The 17297-nt window shown below is 41.2% G+C and overlaps 1 protein-coding gene across 1 annotated transcript in view; it reads left to right on the forward strand.

Moving 5' to 3' along the window:
• The first annotated feature begins 1527 nt into the window (after positions 1-1527).
• fgd (faciogenital dysplasia) overlaps positions 1528-17297 on the forward strand; it is a 31200-nt gene continuing 15430 nt past the window's right edge. The window contains exons 1-2 of the mRNA XM_088369857.1: positions 1528-1819; positions 2365-2484. Coding sequence (XP_088225983.1) covers positions 1810-1819; positions 2365-2484 — 130 coding nt within the window. The 5' untranslated portion in view covers positions 1528-1809. The remainder of the gene's footprint in view (positions 1820-2364; positions 2485-17297) is intronic.

The raw sequence follows: 17297 nt of genomic DNA on the forward strand, positions 1-17297 counted from the left end.
ACATGCATATTTTCAGAAGAGAACCACTGGAGCAGGAATAAGCAAATGGGGCTTTGAGCTCGGCCTCATGATGTGATTCAACGCCGACTCACTTGAGTTTTATCTCCACTGCACATATTTGACTGTGCAGTCACTTCGAAGATGATGACTTGACACAACATGCCACAAAAAATAAACTATCTGTGCAGTAAACCATAATTTTTAAAGTGGTTTGCGGTACATTTACCACTGTTAATGTTCATTACAAACCAAACCCCCCACAGTAGTGTTGAACAGTAGGAGGCTTCTTTACACCTCTCAATGAGAAACAATCCTGACAAGCGTGTGGGTGATGATTAGCATTACAAAGGATTTGAATTGTGGAAAAGCAACCTATCAGTTGTGGGGGTTTGCACGGGTTTAATTGCCTTAAATGTAGTTAGCTTCGCCAATTGGCTGTAGATTGTAGTGTAGAGGTTCCCCTCAAGGCAATGGGGGGGGGGGGTGTTATATCTCACAGGGGCTGTTTGTATGGCCTTGGTTGACTTGCTGTAAATCATCATGAGGATAAATGTCATCAGCGGTTGGGGACTTGAGTCATATGACTTGGACTCAAGTTGACTCGAGGCGCTGAGTTTATGACTTGCAGCTTCATTACGACTTCACTTGAACTTCATGAATTGACGAGTCATTCTGTTTACATTTGAAAATCCATTTCTATGAGGTAGAAGCTACAAAGATGAATATATTGGGATTCAAGGATTTATCTTTTGATGAAACCAATAAAAAGTCAAATCCAACATACAAGGTTGGCAATTTGAAACTATCGGACAGAAAGCTGGGTTAGCTTAAATTTTGGAGTGAACCAAGTGAAACTTCTTTGTTTGCCTTTGTGTCTGTCACTTTATGGCTTTGATTAGAAGATGACAGCAAGAGAGCAGCTCTTGATCGAATGTTACACGTTGATCTTCTATTTCCGCAGTAACTTGGCACTTGCTTGAGACATGAAGGTTACGACTTGAGACTTGCTTGTGACTCGAACATATGACTTGTCAACCTTTTAGACACACAGAACTGAGTTTTTCAGACTTCACAGGGACACAACTGGAGTTCATTTACAACTGTACTCTTGAGTTTGCAAAAATGGGAGTCATGGCTTGTCAATTAGAGTATCAGTGTCACTAAATGGCTCCGACTGGGCCTTCATGCCATTCACATTTTCTTAAAGACACAAGATTCTGTCTTAAGAGGTCTGTTGTGCAGGAGTAGATATCTATTAGGTTCTCACTTGTCCTATGGAAATAAACCTAAAAGTTTAAAAATGAATCTATTTAATCTACATTTATGGTTTTATAATCTACCGGTGAGCGCCTTATTTTGTATGCAGCTCATCATGGCCATCATCAAATTGCCACTGAACTGAATAGTACGCCAACTACTTTCCATTTATCCTATGATGTGCATGGCCTATACTGTCACTTGTTTATGACTCATAAAGGCAATGACTCGATCAAATGATTGGAAAGCAGCACAAGGCACGCATGGAGCCTGTAACCATTCATGATTTTCCTCAGAAATGGCTGCTTTTGAAATTATCAAGACAGACCTGTCATTAGCTTTGAGTAATCCTTATTTCACTTTTCTAATGCTCAATATTGACCTGTATGAGGACACACTTTTGAGTTTTGCAAAATTCAAAATTGGCCTTGCTAGTCCCACATTTGTGAGGTTATTTTTATTCATTTTTACTGTAAGTTGCTGATTCTGAACAGAAAGTAGGTTTTCTCACAATTGTTTTGGGGTTGTAATCATTGTTGTGCTGAACATTACATGAGTTCAGGTAAGTGAATATTAGAATTTTAATATCACCCTTGAGGTGTATATATATATATATATATATATATATATATATATATATATATATATATATATATATATATGTATATATATATATATATATATATAGAGAGAGAGAGAGAGAGAGAGAGAGAGAGAGAGAGAGAGAGAGATAGATAGATAGATAGATAGATAGATAGATATAGATATAAAAAGTACACACACTAGACTATAATTTTGTCAGGGTTTTTTTTGTGGGACTTGATAGAAAACTTCCAAGTCGAACTCGATGAATGGGTTTTGGCGTGAGCGCGCTTGGCGCCGGTAGCGCGCATTTTCATTTTTCCAGCAGAAGGGAGGATAGGGCAGAGTCTTTATGTGGAGAGGGAGGAGGAAGGAGCCCCGCAGGACCACGGCGTTTTTTACAGAAAAAAATTAACACGATGACCCGCTTAAAATCTCTTTTATCCACTCGGTAGTCATGAAGGGTCCATAGCGTGTGGAGCGTTCTTATTTTATTATTAATATTTATTTTTGAATCGGCAACAGGAATACGAGAGGGGTCCGTGAAGACGAGACGCCTGTCCGAGTTGGACGCTCCACTTTCTCCTCGGAAAGGATACGACCGGCGAACAACTTTATACAAGATGCAGGGACTTTCAGCAACTGGTAAGTAAGCGAGTTTTGCGAATGCGCATTGGTGTTGAAAAGTCGCTTCTCCAAAGTTTTCATTCTCATTCAGTCTCGCGGCTCCTGTTACACGCTCTGAAATGCTTTTTTGGAGGGTGGTTGGGGGGAGTGGGGTGTTTGTGTTGTTGTTACCAGCTGTCAGCAGGACAGCTGCGGGCTTTTATCGACTCCACATCGGAATCGAGTCGTTGATGCCGGAGAGCTGACATGACAAAAAGTTTGGAGCACATTTGGGCTGAATTTTGCTTGCTGATTGCGGTGTTTAATAGTGGAGTCATTCATGCATCAGGGCTTATTCTGCACTGATGTGTGTCATGGGGTTGGAGGATGCCTAGAGGAAGAGTGTCACAAAGCAGGGGTCACTACTTCCGTTCCAAATGTAGTTGAGTAGTTGAGGTCGTGACCAATGTGGCTGGTAACACGCGTCAGACTAACCCCCCCCCCCCTAACTAGCAACTAAGTAATATGACTACTGTTTCTTTGCAAAATCACCATCAGTTCCTGCATAGTCAACCATGATGGCAATCACGCTATGTTTAGCAAATGTACAATATAGTATATATAGGAAAGGGGAACTCCAGTATTTACAGCTTGAGGTGAAAACATTCAGAAGACTTTACAATTTGCATTCCCGTGTGTGGCTGTTATCTATGTGACATAGGCGCCATGTCACGTGATGAATTTTGCGTTGATGTCAGCTATATATATAAAAATAAGGAATGTTGTATATTCTGCGCCTGTGACAAAAATTATCTAGTGTAAAAAACACGACCAATTTAATGATTGTATTTCTAAGCGAATGCATATCTGTTTAAACATTTTGCAAATATTTGATGTTTGATTTTTCACTGACACCTCCCCCCCCCCCACCCCCCACCCAAATTCAACCCCCAGTTTATGCATCACAATGGTGGTTCTTACTAAGCAGCGAGACCCTCCAGCATAGATGTCCCGGCTTGCTCTTTAAGTTATTTATTATTAACAAAAGCTATGCGAGCCTGTCTGTGTTTAACCAAGCCAATGTAAACATCTCTCTTTGGGAGATAAACACTGAGCGAGAGGAAAATGAACAGGATGGTGAGAATATTGTCGACCCTGAATCTCTTGTTCCATCTTTTTTTTTTTTTTTTTTTTTGTCAGCTTGCTGTACTATGCTGGGACACCGCCAAGGGTTTTCAAGTTACGTCAAAAGTTATTACTTTGGGCCCCACCACTTCATTGCTGTAAATTCAATACTGTGGTCTTTTTTAGTATTTAAAGTCATCAAAACTTTCTCCCCTTGCCTGCTGTTCTGTGTGTAATATACCGCTTGGGATGGGGGTGAGGGGTGTGTGTGTGTGATTTTCCAAGGTAGAAACAGTGGATTAACTTCACCAGTGTGGAGGTGTGTGAGGTTTAACAAAAGAGAATCATTGCACACGGCCCTTGATGTCAAAAGTCGTTGCCATTGACATTGTGGGCTAATGCCGTGCTCAAGGGCACCTCAACAGTAGCCAGAAAGCGGACTAGCATCTCTCCAATATTGAGCCATTTTCACATTTGTCAGAACTTGAACCGTGGCCCTCTTGTTCTTGATTTTAAATCCTCACGGATGAGCGACCGCACTTTTGCCTGTTGATCCGACGAGCCTGTTTTGGATGTAATGGACAAACCGCTTTGCCCTTCAAGGTTGATCTCAATTATAGCGATACGGTCATAGATTATCTCGGGAACTCCAAAGCTAAACTGCTGCGGTGCACTTTGCTTTCAAACGTTATTTCTCTCACTCCTGGCAGGTTCATGGAGCCTGAAATGAGTGTGGAAATAATGACAAGCTGAACTACTTTTCTTTCTGTGCTTTGCTTATTTCATTTCCCCCAAGCTTGACATATTGTACAGTTTGCTTTTTTTTTTAATAATCTTATATGTTTTTCAGGACATCAATAAATCAATAAAACAGAAAACAGTCACACTGAATATATGTTGAGATTTTTCTCACTACTAACTGTGGCTGGCGCTCTCATTCCATTTAAATTAATTTCACATTGGAATCTAATCAGGTGCTTGATGATATCTTGATGATCGCTAGCTCCACGTGATATGAGACTCCGATCATCTACTTTTACATTTCACCACTGAACGTAACGGTCATCAAGACCAATTTTGAACCAATCACAAGTTGAAGCAAATCTATATGGGACAGGAAAACTAAACCATCCACCCTCTTTTAGTCTCTCTTTTCGTCAATGGATGCTAATTGTTTACTATTCAGACTTAAGCTGTAGCAGACAACTCACACGCTGGGTTTGTATTATTGCCAATGTTTTACGTGATCATTTCTGTTTATTTAGTTTTTGTAAAGCCCTTTGTTATGGGCGAAAGCTGTTGTGAAAGCACTATATAAATAAAGAGGTCTTTCTATTGTAGTGTGCGCTCACACTCATCACTTGGCTGTCTGTCTGTCAATCACAGTACATGAATGAGACAGCATGAGTCACTTTGCAGGCCATCCAGAATCTTAAGGCGCTTTCCACGCTTGCCTGAGTGTCACATTGATTTTCCTAATGGTGGTCATGTGTGGATGTTGCTGCGGCTGCTGCTGCAAAGTCAAGGCGCCACTGTAGCTATTGCAAGTGTGTATGTGGGAAAAGTGCCCTACATTGTGGTGGCTCACTTCTCTGACTGGACATTTTTCTTTATCGTTCTGATTGATTTGGATGTGTTCCCATCTAAGGTTCTTGACCCAATTTGGTGAGTTGTCAAAGTGTGTTAAAAGTTGTTCAAGTGGTAAATGACTCTGACTCTACGTTTTCTCAAGGTACAACAACCACAAATCTGATTTACGGGTTATTAGACTTGACTACTTCTGAAAGTACTGGCTGTGAATCAGGTCTTAAAAACTATTAGTACGCGGTACAGACAAAAAAAAATACAATTTAGTGCATTACATTGAGAGGTGTTAAAGGGATACTCAAGGTGCCGCCCAAGAAAACATATCTTGTAATTTAATGCAACAAATGATATATGGCGATACAAGTATGTACAAGGTCAAAAATAAATATCCTGATATTTAGAGGTGTCAACAATTCAACGATGAATCAACAACTAATCAATTATCAAATGAATCAACCATTCATTTTTATTAATCAGGTTATTGTTAAGAGAATTTTTTTTAACTTAAAATTGTCTCTTTATAGTAATTATTCAATGTTTGTAGTCATTCATGAATCGTTTAATTGAAGGTTTTTTTAAATTATTTTTTAACTAAACAATAGCAAATAACAATAATTGATTATACAGTAAATTCTAAATTTTATTTCATGCAAAATACAATTATATCCGATTAATCGGTGGAATAATCGATTCTAAAAATATTCGTTCGTGACAGCCCTACTGTAATCATAATTGAAGTATGCAATATTAACAGGCAGATGATGAATGAATGAATGAATGAATGACATATATCATAAATGCTTTTTACCATAAATAATGAAAAATGTATGCCCGCTGCAGCCTCAAATATGCCATCAGGTACTTTTTGCAACTTAAGCAGTCTCAAGTCAGTTGATTGGCAGAGCTTTCAGGTAGCATAATGCAATATTAACAGGTGTACAAGTACTTAATGATGTGTTGATAGAGAAAGAAAACATGCCTGTTGGACTGGTTCTTTCCTGACTCACCGGTTAACATAAATCTGTGACATGTGTGTTTCCAGTTGCATTGCATAGCAACAGCAAGGCAATAACATGGTTGACCTGCCTGATTATTTATTCAGTCACGTTTTAAATAATGTTTGATGCCAGGCCGGGCTGGGTATACGGTTATGGAGGTAACCGGTTTTCCCTCCTAATGAAGAGCGATGCCCTCCAGTCACACTCTGTCATGCGAGGATAATGAGCCTTTAACTGATGGATGGCGTATGCGCTAAAAAGTAAATATGGTATGCACGGTCTTAAAATGTTTTATGTCTTAATGGATTTTAATTACATTTACCGCTGATCTTTTAAAATGTCAGGAGACCGCAGGAAGTATTGACAGGACTCATCAATCAAATCAACTGCAGTCGTTCATCGTCATTTGATATTCGAAATTCCAACAATTTAGTCCATAAATAGCCGAAATCTGACACCCATTGAAACGCATCTAGAAAAATAATATTTGATGCTTATTCAATACATAGAAGATGGGGTAGGGAAACTCAACAACCTCTGCCAAAAAATATTGAAGAAAAAAAAAAATCGGACTATTTATGTTGCAGAAACAATTAGCAACATTGGCAGCACAGAACGTCCCTAAAATGAATGCGATTGCATTTGTAGGAACGTTTTACTGTATTTTGCAGATCCTGTCAATGATGTCATTGAACGAGCAGCAAATTATGACATCACAACCGATCACCAATTCTGCATAAAAAGCAAAATATCTCATCCAGCCGATTAGATCTGTGTGAAACTAATCAGGCAAAGGCACTTAGAGGATGTGAAAATGGAGAAAAATGTGAGGTTACTACTCCTCTGGGTAGATTTTTTTTAGTGTATCTTAAGGAATTTTTGGCAGACGAAACGGGGCAGTGGTAGGTGCAAAAGTAGCAACACGATACCATATGTATGTTTTTCCTCTTGTTTCTCCGGGACTTAAGTGACCTCGACTGCGAATGCGGTCGTGATGCAACTATCTCATTTTCACAGCTTTGGCCTTCTCTTTCCACACGTCTGACAAATCGTTTCAAAGTTTATAGCGGCGAAGCTGCAGTATTGAAAAAGCAATCACGTGTGACACCAGATATTCCAGCGTCAGTGGCGCTTCGGCACCCACAGAACCTTGACTCATGCATAGTTGGAGCAATTGAGGAGAAGAGACTTGTTTGGTTTGAGGACGTTTCTGCTCAGAGTAGCAAAATATGTTTATACTGGAGGTCTCGTTAGCTTATTGGAGGGTCGAGGAGAGGCTCACACATACACACAGAAGAAGGAAGTGACCTAGTTTTCCTAAATGGTACCAACTGTTGAAGACAGACGGACTGTGTCACTCAGTAAAGGACTCGTGTGCCAGTCTAGGGGTGAAAGTGTCTCAATCAATATCATCTTTTGGTGACAGTATCCGCGTGTTTTTCATTCTGAGGGTTTGGTTGGAAATTTAATGAAATGAAAATAGGAGCAGCTCACTAGAAAAGTGTGTCTCGATCAAATGCGTCAATTTGTCTTCATTTCACATATCTGTCTCCAATGTGTCTGTCTGTCTGTCTGGATTGAACCTTTCCCAGATGAGGGGGATTTTCCTGGGAAAGTCATATGGAAAAAAAACAGTCCTAATAGTAAAAGCATGTTCCATTCCTATTTCTTTGCCTTTGTGTGTGCATGAGTTTGAATGCGCGTGCACGTTTTATGAGTGCAGTTCCTTTAAGCACACTGAAGGCATTGTGTTTTTCCTCCGATCATCAGAAGAGCCGTCCGTCTCTGTGGAAACAGGCTTCCTGTATACTGGGAGGGAGGGAGGGAGGGAGGGAGGGAGGGAGGGAGGGGGCGGGGCCTGTGGGATTTGGGGCGTGGGGGGTGGATGTGTCCAGGTCGAGGTCACTTGTAAGGTAGCAGATGGGAAGCGGTATTGGCATTTGAGCTTAATTTTGGACCCTGGTTTGTTTGTTCAGGCGGAGGAGTCTTTTACGCATGTCCGACGCTTCTATTGATTGTTGAATGAAGTTCTTATTATTGTGCAGCTAATTTCATAATGGCATCATAAGATTTGGCTCGATAAAAAATCTATTTTTTTGTCCAGGCTCTGGGATATTGTGTATTCAAGCACTGGTCACACACATCATGTGTGGCCACCTTACAAACTTTCCACTCCCAGACTTTTATTTTCATTTGTGTACAGATTTAAATAGCAGAGTAATGATTGCGTATGCTCAATATCAAACGATTTTGCACAGAATTGAGGTGTCCTTGCCAGCATACCAAAATAAAAAGTAAATACAGTACTTGTCTCAAATGTCCGGATGTTTATTTTCCTGCTTGGAATGTAGGAAGTCCATCTAAAAGTCAATTGGACTCACTGTGGAAAAAAAAACAAAAGATAGGCCTAAATCGTGCATACTCTTAGATTTTTTTTTTTAAATCCTCACAGCTAAATATAGAGCCCCCTCCTCCTACCCACCTCACTTGTTGTGTGTCCTAATCATCACACACCCTCATTCACTCACCTGATGTGACCATAAAGCATATTGGAAATGTAAATGTTGTCCCAGGGTGACTTTTTGTGGTTAACAAAGACAAGCCTGTGTTGAGTCCTCCATGCTTTCTTCCCTGGCTTTTCTTTTACTCTCTCTGCGTCTTTTATGCATTTTCGACAGAATGTCTGTCATTGGTTTGTTAGCAGCTTTATGTGCTGGGATCAAACCAATATAGTCAACTTATACTTTTTATTGTGTCAGTCAGGCTTTTCTCACCTTTAATAGCCGCAATCCTTGTTTTATATGTGATTTTTACAGATCACCCTTATTAAAAAAAAAAAAAAAAAAAAAAAAAATCCATTGTGTGTAGTGTTGCTATTACGCCAGAAGAGGGCAGTAAATCTTCATTGATATATTCCCCCGCCCCCCCAACCCTGACTAAAGGATGAAAGCTGTTTTAAGATATCGGCTATGCGAATCAGTCTGTGGCGTTCTGAGTCTTTTCTTTCATTCTTCTGGGTTTATTCAGGCAGAGCCAAAGCTCTCGTTTCATATAAAAAGGGATGTTCACATTAATACGAGCATGCCAAATCTCCATATCCTTTGGATCACGCAAACTCTGAAACGAGATGATGATCCCCTGCATTTATTTGAAAGTCTGGGGCTCACGGTCACTTAAGGAGACGCGTTTATTTGAGAGGCGACTGGGGATCAAAATAGACTGCTGCAGCAAATTGGAGATTGTGGAGCAGAATATGCTCCACCAATGAGCAATCAGCAGTGGTTAGGTAGGCTCGAGACGTTTTGAATTCTGGATGACCTGATATTTCTAGAAAAGCACAAAAACTATATCAAGGTGATTCAAGCTGAGTAGGCTTCACAATATTTTTTATATTATATTAGTGCTACTCAGCAAATGAAAAAAAAATACATAGCCAAATAAAATAATGGTGTAGCAATTGAATAAATAAATAAATAAATAACAATATAAAATTGATTGTATTGGTATTACCCAGCATATGAAAAAATGATCTAGCCAAATAAAATAATGGTGTAGCTTTTTTGGCGGCATACACTGGCTTCATTCATTCATCAGAACGTTGTGCTGTGTGAATAGAAAAGAATCTTGCGTACTAACATCTCAGATTGCTGCTCGATCCCGAGTGTCGTATTAATTTTGGCAGTTCCCCTCCACCCCTCTCCACACCATATTGCACCCGCCACAGCTAGCTCTCATCACTGGACAGTCATAAGACCCTGAGCCTAATGAGGAGATGAGAGCTACATCCACACAGATGGATCCTCTTCCTATCTGTCCCGCTGTGGATTATCTTCCTCAGTTATTTCAGGCTTTTAGCTTTTTCCTCCTCTCTTTTAGTGAGACCCCGTCCGTGTCAGTAACGAGCACTTCGTGTGCCATATGATCCTGAAGGGAGGTTAAAATAGAATAATTAAAAAAAAAAACTGGTTAATCGGCGCGGCCATCTTCCTCTCTTCTTTGGGTGGACTTGATTTGTACTGCATGATCCATCATGTCTCATTTGCTGGTGCTGACTAATTTGCTTTGGTCTTTCTTGTGAAAAACACGCACTCATGCTGTTCAGTATGTGGCGGTTTCACAATCAAGGGCTCGTTACGCCTTGGAAAACTTTGTTCGGATGATTGTTTATTTTCTTAAATGTTCTTAGTTGTAATTAGTGTTCTGACCAGGTTTGATAGTTTTTATGAGTTTTATTTATCTATTTATTTTGCTTGGTTTAAGTTAAGGGTTTATTCGTTTTCGACAGCAGTGTTCCCATCAGTTTGTCAAGGTTCGTTCAAGGTTACAAATCTTCATAAAATGTCCGCCAGGCATTTTAGGGATTTTTCTTGTAGCAGGGAAATTCTGAACATGTTCAAGATTACCTTGCGACAAGAGAAGTACAGGCGAACATCTGGCGAACGTCTGGCAACCGTTATTGACCTTGAATGAACTCTGATGGTAACATAACATTTGCTACTTTTGAAAACACTTGGGGTAGAGTCTTTTAGTATTCGTTCTAGTTTTTTTTAGTGTTGCTTCTTGGCGACACATGGTCAAAGGACCACAACTCCCAGGTAACTGTTCATTTTTCTCTTTATTTGAATTTATGAATGAATTTTTTTTGTAATTTTATTATATTTTGATGACTATAATACGTCCACGCTTGCCCTTGGGTTGTGAGTTTGTACAAAGCAAGCCAGCCTTGTTGTGTTTCTTTGACCTTGAACACCGTGATGTTTTCATTTAACGTTTTTCTAACTTTCACCTCATTGGAACTATTTATTTCTACTCTCCACGTTTCTATTTCCCTCCGCCGTAGACTAATCTTTGCTGATCCGTGCGTAATCACAGGCCATCTGGGCGCTGCAGGCGGAGATGAGCCTGGAGCTCATCAGATGACCAAGCTCACTGTTACTGGACGCCTGCTCATGTGCATGCACGTGCTTCTCTCTCTCTTACACACACAAAGATGGTCACACCTTCACTAGAGAGATGACTACTTTCATCAACACATTTTTGTTGAGACATCAGTTATAATATTTTATGTTGTGATGGCGTTTCTCATGTATGGAATCACATCTGTGTATGAGGATAATAGCCCATGAAGCCCATTAGACGACCCCCTAAGATATGCTTGGCTACCCCATGTCCCCCACGCCCAAGGAAATAAATCTTAGCTCCGCCAGTGTATAATAGTTTGTCTATAACCAGTATGGGGCTGATTTGGGAATATAAACACATTTAATTGTCAAATCTAGTCAATGTCATTCTCCAGTGACCGACTGTAGATTCATGCAAGGTTCCAACCTTTTTGTAAGACCTTGCCCATGCTGCATGTATTAATAATGAATTAAAGGATTCTCTGGTGGGTGAAATATTAATGGATGCTTCTTTAAAGAGGAGCTTTGACTCCCATGGGAGAGAGGGGAGATAGCGGGCTTGTTAGTACAACTGAAGACGGCTCAGATTTTTTTTTTTAAGGTTATGAGTGTTTGGAAACGAAATTGCGTCAAGGTGTCTCTCGGAAGGCACATTGTGGTTTTAATGTCTGAGGGCAATTGTATTCAAACACTTGTCCTCTCGTAAAGAAATTTTTACGATCTATAATGTCGTAAGTGCGTCTTAGTGTCTCAAACTGCTCAGTGAGAATGAATGTGTCGGTAACCATAGTAACAGTAGTTTGCTTGACCTCTTGCCTGTTCAAATGGGATGTTGTGTCTCGCTGCTGTTAGACCTTCAGAAGAGATTCGACTGCACATTACTAAGCCAAAAGATATTTGTCTGTTCCTTCATGGTGGTGGCAGCGTTGTTGAATAAGAATATCAACAGAAACTTTTTTAATTGCCATATACTTGGAAAAGACACGGAATATACCTTTTGTGAAAAAAGAACTAGGATGACTATTGTGTTTATGAACAAGTAGAAGGCAAATAAAGTACGTTACATATTGGCGGCCTGCCTAGCAAGCCAGTTTTTGCCAAAGTCATTCACTCGGCAGTCCAATAATAAGTGACCCATCTTGAGTACCGTTTCTAAGGCTGTCTTTGATGAACATGAGCATTCTTATGACTTGGCTTATAAACCGTGCTTCCGTTTACATTCAAATGGTTGAGCTGGTTTCCAATTGCATCTAGTTGGGCAGAACATGTTTACTCTTGTTTAAGGCTTGACCCTTGGTGCCAGAACAGTGTTGACTTTCTTCTCTATTGACTTGATTGCTCTTATATGGTGTGGACTTTCTTCTCATTGTCAAGTCATTGAGTTCATTGTTCTTATTCCAACCTCGGAAATGTCTGGTACGGAAGAATTGAATGTACGACGTGAGCGACCTTGCATAAGAGGTAACACGGTGGTGAGAGGTTGGACATTCCTTTCTAAAGCACAGCTTGCATTCCGCTTGTCAGTGTAAAGAAGGGCCATGAGCACCATGCTTCATTAGATAACCACACAGACTCGGGTTTGCTTATTTGACCAGGCTAAACCGGGAGAGGCCGTGGCACAGATTTGACAGATTTGCTTCATGTGAGAATATTTCACCTCAGCAGGTGCTTGGGAAGCAGTTGATACGGCCATGGTGAGCAGCACCTGTTCCCCTGTATGCATAATATTCATTTTGAGGCGTAGCTAAGAGATGCTAACGTGGGCGCAATCAATCAGAGGCTCCCGAGTAGACATTCCTGTGTGAAACGTACTCGTAACGTATTATGGATTTTTTTTTCGAGCACGGTTGCTATGGTTACCAGTGGCATTCGCCAAGAGCAGTTCAACACAGGTTTCAAGCAACCGCTTTTTTCGACCCGACATTACCCGGGCTATTGAGTTAAATGGGGTGGGGGGTTGGGGGGGGGGGGGCACATGGAGCAAACAGGCCGCTTGTAATTATATGTGCATAAGTAGCGGGACGGTGCAGCCTGGGTGATCTCTGTTGATGGGGGGAAGCCACACAGACGCACGGATGTACTCCCAGGGGAGACTCCTCCAACACTAGGACCCCCCGGGATCCAGAAACCTTTATTATTTAGACCCCATTTGAAAAGAGAAACAAGCAGACACACAAGCTCTAATATTCATAAGTAATTTATAAAGCACCCAATTAACACAACCATGTTTCATTTTATGTGAACGGTCACATAGAGAAAGAAAAAAGCATGAAATGTCTCTTTTTACAGTATAAATAAGAAATGATTTGGACTTTTTCAAGTTTTAATTTTGTATACACTTGTTATTAAAATGTGTGTCAAATAAATCGTCAGACGTGACATCCTGGTGCAACAAATGTGCTCACTGATCCAAACACACACTTCCCCCATCTTTCATTCAAGCACTTCTCTCACTTCACTCTGGCCTCCATCACCATCTCCCCCTTCTCAACCTCCCTCCTCCCGTCAGCCCGGGCCCGTCATTAGTTTCCATGGTGACAGTTGGGAGGCATTATTGCCGACTGAGAACTGCTCCTGGGTTTCCTTTCAGAGTGGCGGTGGCTCAGGCATTGTTTGGTTCTTCTACTTTGAATGGTGCTGGGATCAGGAAGGGGAGAGCCAACTGGAGGACAGGAGTGCAAGTTTTCCTGGGCTGGCTCGGTGCATTTGTAGAGGGTGCTGCTAGGAGGAGGGGAAAGAGGAGGAGACATACAACGAGAGCGAGAGAGAGAGAGAGACAGGAAGCGTGGTGCTTAGAGTGAGTCAATGAGGGCACAGGAGAAGTGGCAGTAGCTCACTATGCTCTCTTGAGTGTGAAGGCTACACAAGCATCCAGGCTCCTCGTGGCCCCGTCGCCGTGCTGGACTGGATTGGAGTTTTGGTCTTTATGCCTGCATCAGATGACTTGTGGATCTACAGAACAAACATCCAAGACAGATTTGTGAGTTTATTTATCTGGTGAGCTTAACCCCTCAGTCTTCATTTTTTGCATGTGAGCAAACGCTGTTGTGAACATTAGATTAAGCTCAGACACTTTATGGCTGTTTCTGTCTGTATGTGGTAGGTGGTTATGCCACGACACAATGCATGTCTCTGAGCGTCTGGTTTGGGTGTGTGAGCTCCACACAGTCGGGCGAATGCAGAATAATTCTCACCGCCGCCCTCTGAAATATACATGCCAGTCTGCATGTTTTATTAAGGATGCACGTTGGGGCTATTTTCGGGCTCTGTTTTGTTTCAGGAAATTTCTAGATGGCACAGTTGGTTGTATTTCTTCTTTCGTCCATGCCACACTGGGTAATTGAGCTTTGAGCCCTCTGGCACTCCTCGTTCAAGTGAAGTGTACTGAGAATTGGTGTGAAAGGTGATTGGTGCCACGATTTTCTTTCTTTGCCTCGTCGTGCCTTGTCACAATAAAACGGGAAGACCATTTTCCTTGTATTATTCGTAGAGCCGCATGACCTGTAACTGTGTCATATCTTATCTATTTCTAGCCTCGCATTATAATTTCACGGGGAATCTGCTGAAGGAGTGGGGACTGTGAATGTTTCCATGACGACCGGCAGCAGCTGTGCGAGCTCTGCTCGAGGCGGAGTGTGTGGCAGTCGCTATGGCATTGCCTAGAGACGATGACGGCTCGGTCTAATCGCTGACCTTTTGACCCAAATCAATAGGCTGAGCGTCCGCGGGGCCCGCTTGACATACATTTTGTAGTAGAACCCCGGTGCTGAGCAGCTGTGGCCGCATAACATGATAGCAAGCTTCACTGGTAAGATTGGGCTGATCCTCTCAGATTGTTGCTATCATCAGTGCAGTGACAGGCCTCTCATGTTTCAACGTAATCAAGTCCATTAGATGGATTTATTTAGATGTAATTAAAGTGTGACCTTGGAATATCTGGGTTCTTGTCGGGACTGAGTTTCTTGCGCTATTTAAAGTGGCATCGTTTGAACCGGAGCAATCAGAAAGCACCAGGTTTAAAACGACTTAAAAAAACAGACCACACAATGTTTTCTGGTTGAACGTTTGAAATACTAGCATGAGTACATTTTTATTTATTCAACACTAAAAGGACACTCGCACAGCAAGTACAATGCTTTTAAACAAATATAGACCATAAGCCAATCAAGTCTATCCCTCCATAAACACTGTATTTACTATGCTCATGTTTTGCGACGGTGTTGTTGTCAAGGCGACGGACAAAGATTCTCACAGTAGCTGTGTGTGAAAAGCAAAGTCTGCAAACCGCTGAGAAGTAGTAAAAAAAAGTATTGCGTCATGTATCACCTCACTGTTTTCAGAGACTGGACAGGTTGACTTTTAGGGAGAACCAAAGGATGAGATGTGTACAACCCACAGCTACCTAAATATATGATGTCTGTGGAAGTGGGAGCACAGTATGAAATAGCCTCACTTTCTTTAAAAAAACAAAATGCACTTACATGATTGTGAAGGTGTTTATTTTTATTATTTTGTCCACTCCCTGTAATTTTGAGCTCATGAACATCATTCCAGTGGCTTTTTTGCCTCCTCATTACTTGGCTGAGTCAAGAGGAAGAAGCCATTTTGGTCAGAGTTGCCGGTGGTGATGTGGACCGGGCTGCACACACAGTGAAGAATGCACTAACATGCAAGCTTTAAAGCAAACAACACTGAAGTGGGATGGAGTTGTACAGCTTCATTGGGCTGCCACGACGTTGGCTTGTAACATTGTAGTTTTTTTGTTGCCATGGTGACCCTAGATCAACTGAATTTGTAATCTGTAAAAAATTTGGTGGACCAGCCAGAACAACTCTCATGTTGCGTTAGTACTACCAGCGTGGAGGCTGGATTTACAGTTACCAAAATGTTACCAATTATGTTATTTTGGTAAGTTACAAAAAAGTAAGCGAGGCATTAACTTTACACATTCGCCTTTGACATTGAAATTATGTTGCCATGGTGACAGTGGATCAACTGAATTAATAGTATATAATTTTGGTGAACTTTGGTGGAATTTTGGTGGATGCTATAGTTACCAATATGTTAGCAATATTATGTTGGTATTTTACCCCCCAAAAAAGTCACCTGGGCTTTACACGTTGCTTTGTAACATTTGAAATTCTTCTGTTCAACTGTTGTAGTCATGGCGTCCTCTTAGCACCCGAGTCCTCCTTTTAGAGAGATGCCGATGGAATTTCCTGAGGCTTTAAAAGTTGAGGTATCAGCATTAAAAATGAAGTGAATATACAGTAACAGATCAGCATCCTTTGCAGCCATCTTCTTCGAATCCAGACGCCGTTAAGCGTTTCTAACGTGTCGATCGAACAGTAAGAAGGCACAAGTGCTGCTTTTCCCAGCATTGTGTGTCCTTTGCGTGCATGCGCCCTTTGCATTCTCATCTGTTGTGGGCACTCAGTCAGAAAGTGTTAGGAGCCCTCTTGTCTCCATTGAAGCATGTATGTTGTCTTTGAATGGGACTTTGGCATCCGACAGAAGTAGCTGCAAGGAATCACACGCAAACACACGTTCCCAAACACTACAAATCTCCTGTCAAACGAAATCATATTTAGCATCTGATAAGCCCTCATAAATAGAGAGAGAGGCCTCTAATTGTGTCCCATTTCTAAACCCGCCGCTCCCGTTTCAGTCTTTGTAGTTGTGTCCTGCTTATAAAGGACAGAGACTGGGGAGGGTATAGTAACCTAACCGGATGGTTAATGAGTTTTTCCTGCAGGACAAAGTGTGAGTGCACGCATGTGTGTGAAATGTGTTTTTATGTTCAGTTCTGTAAGTGCGCAACCTTCCAGACTGTTTTAACGAATATATCCTGCTTTGGGGGTGTTTGATCGGAGAGTCCGTTCCTGCTATACTCCCATCAGGGGGGAACTTTATTACATCCTTGTAAAATTGAATCTTGGTACCTGTGCACGCATGCTTGCAACGACTTCCATACATGGTGAATTGCAAGACAGAAAACCGTTCCTTGTAATCTCTTTTTTTGCACTTTAGACCGTTGCCAGTTTTATTCTTCTTATCTTTTTGTGTGCTTGAAGTGTGGCTTTCAAGAAGAGAAGCTGTTCTCAATTGCCTTAGTTGATAATTAAAGTTAAATAAATAACTTGAAGAACGGAAAATGTTCATTGAATTATTTGACAAGTCGCCTACTTGGTTTGAGTGGTGAACAACAACATGCTCATCTGCTGTCTTATCATTAGAGGAG

Source organism: Syngnathus floridae, chromosome 2, assembly GCF_059516105.1.
Source record: "Syngnathus floridae isolate MCC-2025c chromosome 2, RoL_Sflo_1.0, whole genome shotgun sequence".
NCBI classification, from domain to species: domain Eukaryota; kingdom Metazoa; phylum Chordata; class Actinopteri; order Syngnathiformes; family Syngnathidae; genus Syngnathus; species Syngnathus floridae.